The sequence below is a fragment of the Leptinotarsa decemlineata genome, unplaced genomic scaffold (genome assembly GCF_025532065.1).
Source record: "Leptinotarsa decemlineata unplaced genomic scaffold, Ldec_3_MD MMD2_tig00078346_RagTag_RagTag, whole genome shotgun sequence".
NCBI classification, from domain to species: domain Eukaryota; kingdom Metazoa; phylum Arthropoda; class Insecta; order Coleoptera; family Chrysomelidae; genus Leptinotarsa; species Leptinotarsa decemlineata.
The window spans coordinates 386314-397170 of record NW_027412724.1 but is presented as its reverse complement, the minus strand read 5'-3'; the positions used below and the strand labels follow the sequence as shown (position 1 = coordinate 397170).

Sequence of the window (10857 nt, the reverse complement as noted above, 5' to 3'; positions counted from 1 at the left end):
GATTATGTTATTGAGATTAACAGTGAACTTGACATCCCCCCTTTTCTGTACATGCTTCTTTTTGCATTTCTCTTCTGTAACAGTGATACAATCTTCTGTGCATATACTATCTCTTGTGGAATGGTCTTTCTTATCTGCTTGTCTTCGTCTAATGTCGCGTTCACTTTTCTTTGAGGTGTTTTGACAAAAAAATCTTCGGAATTTTTGATTTGGTCGATATGAAATTTTCATTAACGAACTGGAGAGAGACTTAGTTTTTGGAAATTCCAGCCAAGTGTAACGTTTATTGATTTTGGAAACATATTGTTCAGATGATGATGAATAATTTAGGTGTTCGGCCAGAAAAGGTCGAATTGCATTTTTAGGGAATTTTGTGAAGATTAAAGAGTACTCCAGTATGTTCAGCGAAGATGGGTGTTTCTGAGCCAACTGAAATTTTAATATTGTTCAGCTATATTGTATTTCTAAACCTATCAAACTTGACTTACTGTTGTTTTCAGTAGACTTGCATTTCTCAGTATGGAATTCATTACAAAAATTTGGTCACATGAAACGGGAAAAACTGGACTGAAGACTGACAATTTTGACGTGAAAGAATCGGATGTGAATTATCCACATCTTCCTTGATCGAATGTCATAATTTCACTTTAAACAAAAATGGTTTGAAATTCTTGTCAATCCGTCAAAATTTTCAAATACTTTCAAAATTCTCAGTGATGTATAAGTTAACAAAAACCCTTTCAAATACATATTCATCAGTAAGTTTCACAGCAGGGTTATTCGTACGCTATGAAAAAATCTGTAACCTTTTCAGGTTTCTCTCCATGCCATAAAGTCAGTACAGAAACACATACAAAGCTCCTCGCAGGGAAATCTTCTCAAAAAGAAAAAATCATTACCCAGTTTTTCTCAAGTTCCATTCGGGCAGTTGGTAGATAAAGTATTGAAGAGAGGTGTTTCAAATTATACAATTCATCCAGAAAAACTGAAACAGATCATGAAAGCAAATGAAAGTCAAACACTGTGCCACTTTTTTGGATCAGCAGAATATCAAAAACGATTGCGACAAATTATGGAAAATCAAAAGAGATTACTATCAGAAAGTTCTCCAGCTGGTAAGCCAGATGTAATGTGGAAAATTTTGTTTCGGTGACTATTCTAGATTGTATACATTGACTCAGGCTGATTTTTCAAAGTTTCAAAATAACACACTTTTTTTGTCGCCATTTTTTTCGGAACAATATATTATAATTGGAGAAAGATAATTTCGTTAATTCACACAACGACCTCATATATTTGAAAGGGTGTTTTTGAGAGCAGAGATTATTATTTTAATTATTAACGAAATCTCAAAGTTTTGTTAGTTTCTTTGGTGGAAGAAGGTCCACAAATTTTCTTAAATATCAAATTTACCAAACACTTAGTTTAAATTCGGCATTCAATAAATTTATGACTTCAATTTTAGAATCTGAATGACTTCCGAATTTAAAGTCAGAATTTAAGAGAATTTGGACTTTTCAATGTGGAAGCTGTGTGGCACGTTGTTTTCAAAGAAATATGGACCGATAACGTCGCCAACTTTAATCCACACCAAACAGTGACTTTGGACGCTCTTTTCACGTACCCATTCATCCAGAAATGGGTCTCATCGTTGAAGATGATTTTTCGATTAAATTAGGGTCAGTTGCCAACTGCTCCAGAGCCAATTTAACGAACACACGTTGTTGTCTATGGTCATTTACCTTCAGTTCCTGGGTCAGTTGAATATTGTACGGAAAAAGGCCCAAGTCTACGGAAGTTGTGGTCTGCGAAAGGCCGAGTTCTTGTGAGCTACGCGAGATCGACTGACTTCTCCTGCACTTCCCTGTTGGAAGACCCTATAGATGCACTTGTAATCCAACGCCAGACAAGAATGTTTCGACCCGCCATGGTTCCATCAGTGATGCTAGGCTCTTATTGGATCGACAGGGTTCTACAAGGTGGTCAGTTGCAGAGCAAACTTTGACATTGATCGCCAAACGAGATTCGTCCTCTGTCTTTCACCGAGAGATTGAAGTGGAAATTTTTTAATAATCATTTTGTTAAATTCCAATTTTTAGAAATTTTTCTTGCATTCCTAGTTCAAACAGGAAATGTTATTAAAGGGGCCACACTTCTGAAAGTTTGGTATGTTGTTTTACTCGAACTCGTAACCAAAAGTGTCAGTCGGCCCAATCCAGTCCTATGGCTAGTTTTCTTAATACGGGGTGTCAAATTTGAAAATTGTCCAGTTTTTCGAACTTATTTCTGTTTTAATCAAAAGTTAGATTGGATGTCGGTTGCATACAGGCGTTTACTACATGATCTAGTAAAAAATTAAAGGATTCGTATGATTGAAAATATTTAAATTCACAAATGTATTTTGCAAATTATTACTTTTTCTACTGTGACGTAAGGAAAGCATATCAATTCAAAACTCTGTATTCATTGATTGATTTTTCAGAAAGGTAATACCACGCACGTTTGAGTACTTCTGCTTATTCTTTTCTCAAATCATATTTATCAAACCGAACTCAGTGTGTTGAAATAGAAAACGAAATATCAAATAGCATAGTGGTTCACCAAGTGGTTTCACAAGGTAGTGTATTGAGTCCACTTTTATATACATTGTATACCTCTAATTTTTATAATCATCTACATATTGCAATTACCACATGCTTGCTGATGACTCGCAAATTTATTGTGCATTTAAATTGGAGAATATGAGAGAAGCTAATATAAAAATCAATCGTGATTTAGAAATCCTCCTTAATCTTTCTGATGATTATCTTTTATCTATAAATTGTAATAACTCTTCTGCTGTATCATTTGGTAACAATACTCAGAAACATGAAGCTTATATGCTGACTTTCAGTGAAAGCTGGAAAAATTTAGGTTTACTTATAAATTCTAAAATTGTTGTCGTTGAATGATGTATCACATTAGGAGGAGAGAAAGAATTTTCCATTAGCTGAAGGACGCGGGATGGTTGATTATGTATAACAGACGGAAATTACAAAGTTATATATAGGACAGATATGCATAACGTCAATCGTTGTTGAAAAAATATGATCCATATTCTTGCACGCAATAAAGAAATGTATAAATGGTCATTTACCTACCAGATATATCTACACGGCAATCTCCTACTATTTCCGAGTTTTTTTCATCAATTCACACTTTCAAAAAAAAAGACAAAAAATATTTATTTGAGAAGCAATGAAACATAATTTTTTATCAGAATATGATAATAATAATTATATTATTCGTCTTTATCATTTCCACATTCAAAAGAATATAATAAATATAAGAAATCAAGGTTCATATATAGAAATAAAGGGCGAAGTTTATTTTCTGTTATGTAAAAACGACAGAAAATATTTCCTTAATTATATTTGAGTTCTATTTATATCCTGGTGTAACTATAGCTAGAATGATCATTTATGGTTTATGTAGAAGAACTGATTTCAAAACCTAGCATAATCCATTTATTTACCACGGTATGTGATCTACTGAAGAATATTTTATGTTATGTTTGAAGGTGATTGACAATGTTTCATGATGAATTTCACTAGTTTGGACTTCCATTGTCTACTATATAAAATGATTTGAAATCCCTGAAACAACTAAAAAAGAAGAATTGAAAATGAATAACTGAAAATAACAATTATATTAACCATAATAAACCTGAAATGAAATAATAGTGAAATAAAATACAAGTAAAAATAGAAGAATTGAATAAATTAAAATAAAGAAATGAAAAAGAAATTAAAAATGAAAAGTGGAGAGATTCTAAGTCACGTTAGTTCACGACGTTTCGATTGTTAGTATCTACAATCGTCCTCGGGTGATGACATCACCCGAAGACAATTTTTTCATTTCTTTATTTCAATTTATTCAATTGTTCTATTTTTACTTGTATTTTATTTCACTATTATTTCATTTCAGGTTTATTTTGGTTGATATAATTGTTATTTTCAGCTATTCATTTTCAATTCTTCTTCTTTTTTAGTTGTTTCAGGGATTTCAAATCATTTTATATAGTAGACAATGGAAGTCCGAAATAGTGAAATTCATTTTATGTTATGGTGAATAGAAATCATGAATAACCTATATTCTAAAATTTTTTCCCATTAAATGTAACACTTTTGACACTATTTGTATAATGATTTTATTGAAACATTTTGGGAGGTATGTATTCTACATCCTATACTATGACCAGTTTTCAAAATACGTGGTGTTTTTCTTCAAAATGAAAAGCTTAATTAATTTTATGTTGCGCTAATGAGTGTAATATTAGTTTTGGTTAGTTGACCAAGAAGATGTTCGCCTAAAAATATTCACTATTACAAGGTTATTCACTAATAAATCAAAATAGATTTTTGCAAACACTCAATAATTCTACAGTTCCGTCACAGAGAAATCATTCCATGAGGTTAACACCTAGTCATGTACTATTTTGAGGCTAAAAAATGTCGCTGTGATTACTTTTCATACAGCGTGAGTTATACAGCCAACCACACCAAAAATAATTATGCTTTGAGAGTACTTAAACGAGAACTTGCATTTTTTACTAACTTGATAGACTTTATACCAGGTAAGCATAACCTATAGAATTTCGAATATACAGAGTTATTATTGATAACATACAAAATATATCAGTACACTCACACACACACACACACACACACACACACACACACACACATATAAAATAAATAGATGAGTACTCTTTGATCATTCCCATATTGATTTCAATTTAAGAGCCACCGGTATACAGCTGTTTCAGCCTATTGGCAAGTTGACTTGGGTGTCACACCAATAAGTGGTTCCACTTATGTTTCACTTGCGTTTAGGCAGCTACTTTCATCAAGTACTTTCTTGGTTTTTTTCTCATTTTGTCTTCAATCGAGGACCGCCTGCCCGGTACTGACGATGCCCAATAGGCTGAAACAGCTGTATACCGGTGGCTCTTAAATTGAAATCAATATGGGAATGATCAAAGAGTACTTATCTATTCATTTTATGATTTTCATGGAATTATTTTCCAGCAGCTTGACTGCATTAACCTTTCTAGATTTCATATCATTTGTAGAAACATGTGGATTCGTTTTCCAATGGCATTTCAGGTTAGCTTCCCAAATTTCTGCTACCGCAGTTGTCGGATGATTGGTCAAACCACCAACACTGACATAAAAACTTGGCAAGTTGACTTGGGTGTCACACCAATAGGTGGTTCCACTTATGTTTCGCTTGCGTTTAGGCAGCTATTTTTTATCAAGTACTTTCTTCGTTTTTTCTCATTTTGTCTTCAATCGAGGACCGCCTGCCCGGTACTGACGATGCCCAATAGGCTGAAACAGCTGTATACCGGTGGCTCTTAAATTGAAATCAATATGGAAATGATCAAAGAGTACTTATTTATTTATTTTATGATTTTCATGGAATTATTTTCCAGCAGCTTGACTGCATTAACCTTTCTAGATTTCATATCATTTATAAAAACATGTGGATTCGTTTTCCGATGGCATTTCAGGTTAGCTTCCCAAATTTCTGCTACCGCAGTTGTCGGATGATTGGTCATACCACCAACACTGACATAAAAACTTGGCAAGGTGACTTGGGTGTCACACCAATAGGTGGTTCCACTTATGTTTCGCTTGCGTTTAGGCAGCTATTTTCATCGAGTACCTTCTTGTTTTTTTCTCATTTTGTCTTCAATCGAGGACCGCCTGCCCGGTACTGACGATGCCCAATAGGCTGAAACAGCTGTATACCGGTGGCTCTTGAATTGAAATCAATATGGGAATGATCAAAGAGTACTTATTTATTTATTTTATGAATTATTTCAAAGAATTATTTTCCAGCAGCTTGACTGCATTAACCTTTATAGATTTCATATATATATATATATATATATATATATATATATATATATATATATATATATATATATATATATATATATATATATATATATATATATATATATATATATATATATATATATATATATATATATATATATATATATATATATATATATATATATATATATATATATATATATATATATATATAAACAGCTGTCTACCGGTGGCTCTTAATTATATGGCTATTTATTATATGCGAGTGCTTTCGACAGCTGGTCGTGCTATCATCATCAAGGCTCTACTCAAACTGCTATTCGAAATAGATGAACACTTCAATCTAGCAGATCACTATTATAATCATCATGCAGTGATTGTTCACTCTGGTTATGGCGTTGAATCTGGTCATTGCTACGCATTGGTCAAAGACAAAATGGACCGATGTAAGTTTGACGATAGTCTTGTCACTAAATATTCTGGCGATATCTTGAATTTTTTGGAGCCTCTGGAGACACGAAAATTGATTTGTATAGTCTAATTCAAATTCATAAACCGCGATATAAAATGTATAAAATTGATGAAATTATGAGCGCCCACGGGCATAGGTACTGTTCTAAGGCTTCCTCCACATGTACTCGATTTAGCTCTTTTTGGTAACATTTTTCAGCCCTGTCCAAAAATTACGACCAAGGTGTCATTCGATTCGTATTTTTGCCTAGAAAGTTTAAGGAAAGGTCCGAAAACACGCCGATAAAAATTACAAAAGTTATAAACAATTAAGTGAAAAAAAAATGGGGCTTTAGTTTTTTCTTAATATCTCGGAAAATTTTCAAAATTTTTGAAATTTGAAAAAAGATTTGAAAAGATCAATGAATTTGCGTAAAAAAAGTTCTGACTTCCGAAACTGTATCTCGATTATTTATAATTTTTACAGAGCCCTGAAAATAGAGCCAAAAGCGGGTAGTCTGGCTTCCGCGCGCCTTTCGTCACTCTGACATAAAAACAAAAAAAATGTGAACTAGACTATGACTTGAATCCTATAAAGTTAGTCTTGGCGTCTTCAAGGGAATATGTTGAACAAACAAATGTAGATTTTAGCTTGAAGATCGTGGAAAGATTATGCGATAAATTTTTCAGTACCTTATCTGAATCTGAGTGGAAAAACGATGTGAGCATGCTCAAAGTTTTGAACAGTTTTTCATGGAAAAGGAACCAATATTAGATTTCATGGTAGACGACATGATAATCAACTTGCAAGAAGAAAGTGACACTGAACCAGATTACATCAGTTCAGACCTTAGTGAAGATTCATCCTCCGAAGATTAAGATAAAATATTTTTTTATTTAAATTTTTGCGTTTTTTGCCTTTTATAATTTTTTGCTTTGTATTATTTTATTTGTAATTGTTACGTTGTTAGAAATGTTTCCCCGTATTTTGTGTTTAATTTAAGTATAAAAAATGTACATATTTAAAAGTAAAATGGAAGCAACCTTCTTATTCAAAGCAAGTTTTATTTATTTATTCCAAACATTTCTCCGATTAATGGCATAACCATTATTCATAACTTTCTAACTCTAACTTTGTATGTTGGTTTAACAGTTTATTCAGGAGACTGTACATCTACACTGAGCAGAGACAACTTTAATCGCAAATATGTGCATCTTTGTTCCTCCGAATGCTTCCTAGATCTTCATTACGCGCAGGCCACAAAAATTTCACCCTTTTTCCTATTCTTGACAAACTGTACAACCATTATCTCTCCCCAGAGCCAAAAAATGAGTCCAATTATTTCCTAGAATACGCCTAACCGACGCGCTCTACCCCGAATATTTTTTTGTGATTTTTTTCTACTTAACAACACTTTGATTCGATAAAACAAAAAGAAAGGCTCTACTTCTATAGGGTTTATACATGATAATAATATGAATGATAATGCGTTTATTAACAGAGAACAGTCTTATACCACAGAATTTTTGAAATTACTGTTTGTACTTTATAGTATTTATATTTACCAAAATAAACCTAAAGAAAACTTAATTTATTGAAGTGATTGTCAGAGTTGACTCTTTACTTATATTTTATCTGCAGGTATACCAGAGTCCCAAATAAAATACGAACATATCATCAACTGTGCTCAACCTGTGATAAACCTTAAGAATGAAGTGAAAAATGAGAAACCCCAAGAAGAAGTAATAACACTTCTAGAAAAGAAGAAAAAGAAAAAACCTATTCGAACTACTATTATGTCAGTAATATTGAAAAAGAAGAGAAAGGAACAAGAGGAATTGATTGCCAGGAGAGGCCATTCAACTATTATGCCTTTAGTAATGCAATCTAAAATGAGAAATAAGGAAATGAAAAAGAAATTCAGACGAAGAACTACGATACTACCTATTTTTTTGCAAAAAATGGAACAGATTAAAGAAAAAAATGAAGCAGGCACCGATAAGCCAGGTGACGAACACCTCAATAGTTTTTATAAAATAAAAAAATTAACTGCTCCAAAATCTCAGAAGAAAACTGAACTATGTAACTACAAAAATGATAATTCACTGACACATAATATCGATTCAGATGGAATCCAGGACTCTTCAGGACTTGTAGAAAAATTAATAAAAAGTCACATAAACTCATCTTCTAAAGGTATAATTTCTTCTGAAGTCTTTCAAACATTCAATCTATTTTTTCAGATGGAGAAATACATACTGAAAAAGTCATACGCTCAAACAAATATTCAGACATGAATTTTCGCGAAGATGACATTTCAAATGAACAAGAAACTACCAAAATTGTGGTAGAGGACTGCCAACCCAATCCACAAGGTTCCTAAATGATGTTTCATGAACCCTCAGTTGATTTTTTTATCTCTATTTATCTCTAAATTTTGTTCATAGTTTTCGGTTTATTTTCTTTACTCATTTTACTTTTTCAATATAGGTATGAACCATAGCCACTCTTCATATGAAGTTCCTAAAAATACCGAAACTATACCTGAAAAAAGAAAGGTAAATAAAAAGGCTTTCTGGAGAGAATTTATGAAGAAATGGAAACGATCTTCTAGAGGAAAGCTACTGAAACAAGAAGTTAGTAAATCGTGCGAAATGAACCTGCCAATGGAGAACACTCAATATGAAATTGATCCTAGCCTTGTTGATGTTATAGACGTCAGTCACATTCGTAGTAGTAGCAGCTCACCTCGCCATGTGTTACAAGAATTTCCTAAAAAAGTTTCTAAACCTGAAATATCCAATCTTTTTACCAGAATGAAAGAAGGTACGAATAGTTCGTTTGATCCATCTCTCGATTTATGAAATCCTCTTGATTATATGAATGAAACAATTTACTATGTAGCATGAGAATTTGAAAATGTTCTACCGTCAATGTACCACCCTATTCTTATTTCTTTAAGATAAATAAAAAAGAGAATCATAAAAAGTACTTCAATTTCGTTTTCGAAATTAAGAAATATCTTCGGCTCTCACGATTTAATAAGAAGGGAACCAAGGGTCACATCATTTTGAAAGGTTTTTTATTATTTTTTCTATGGTGCCCTAATTTATTTTTATTTGACCACCAGCTTCCGAAAAATCGCTTTCCAAATTCAAAGGTATTTAGTGCTCACCTGCACTGACGGAAATTGTTTTCATGTAAATAATTATTACTGGAGATTCAACCTAACAAACATTATTTATAACAACTTGACACGTGTTTCAATCACCAAGTGATCATCTTCAAGAGGAAGATAGAAGTTCAATTTTTCTCTTCGACACTTGTTAACACCTTGACGCGTGTTTCAATCACCAAATGATCATCTTCAAGAGGAAGGAACTTCAGTCTTCCCCTTGAAGATGATTACTTGGTGATTGAAACACGTGTCGAGGTGTTGAAAATAACGGTTTGGTATTGAGATAGAACTCCAGTAATATTCATTACTACACCAAAGGTTCCAAACAGTGCATCACAAATATATTATGCTAATCTTTCGATACAAAATATTGAATTAAGTCTTCCTTCAGCAGATATGATGATAAAAAAGTACTCGTAGATAAAATGAAACAATCCATGATGATAATCATATAATTTTCATAATAAATTTTCGCTTGACGGCAGTTTCATCCGTTACTAGTACATCAAACTATTCTTCTCCAATGTCTTTTATATAACAGGATTACCTACTGTTAGTTATGGTAGGTGGCATACGAACACGGCTGTCAACTGAACATTTTTGAAAAAGTTATAAATTCCTAAGCGGCTTTCATAAAATTCGTTCTTCATATCAACATTTTGTCATGCCTTACGAATTAGTTATACATGGGGGGAGGGGGGTAAGGTCAACCCTACCCTAGGTTGAAGAACAGTTTTTCTTTTGTACGACATCGATTCGATGCCGTACAAAAGACGTTACACCCTGATATACAGGGTGTAACATAAGTACATTGAAATATACAAGTTACGTATTCCTCGCATCGATTCGAAAATGTGATATGCAGGGTGTAACATAAGTACATTGAAATATACAAGTTACGTATTCCTGAGACAATTGTAAGAAAAAAGTCTAGATAAACTTGAATTCAATTGAATTGTTTTTTATTTTGACGAGATTCACCACATACTTAGTTTTTGTCATGTTCTCAGCTACTTCACTTAGCCTAGGAGCTAAGTAATATGCATCGATATAGAAAATCGTAAATATTTCGAAAACGATCACCTTCAGCGTTGTTGAGGAAATGTACCTTGTTAACTTGAAAGAGGTGTCGGAACTAGGTTTTTCTATGAAAATCTCCGAAAGTTTACTGTCAAATTTAAAATAATATTTTGAATATTTGAAATAAATACGCAGCGCCCTCTAGATGTTACAAGAAAATCAATATGAAATTATGATTTCCCACGTCAAAAAAATCCCGGTTACCAAATTTCGTGCAATTAACTTATTTTTTGCAAAAGTCATTTTTAAAAAACAAACAAAAA

At 32.7% G+C, this 10857-nt stretch overlaps 1 protein-coding gene across 3 annotated transcripts in view; it reads left to right on the top strand.

The window, feature by feature from the left end:
• Positions 1-10857, top strand: part of LOC111508404 (alpha-tocopherol transfer protein) — a 77486-nt gene that overhangs the window by 51432 nt on the left and 15197 nt on the right. Inside the window, exons 1-5 of one of the 3 annotated variants that reach the window (XM_074185681.1) lie at positions 494-758; positions 815-1115; positions 7978-8532; positions 8580-8711; positions 8827-9162. The exons of 1 other annotated variant lie outside the window; for it this stretch is intronic. In XM_074185681.1, the coding sequence (XP_074041782.1) occupies positions 717-758; positions 815-1115; positions 7978-8532; positions 8580-8711; positions 8827-9162 (1366 nt within the window). In that variant the 5' untranslated portion in view covers positions 494-716. Of the gene's footprint in view, positions 1-493; positions 759-814; positions 1116-7977; positions 8533-8579; positions 8712-8826; positions 9163-10857 lie in introns of those variants that run through there. One more of the 3 variants, XR_012468158.1, reaches the window with a different exon arrangement.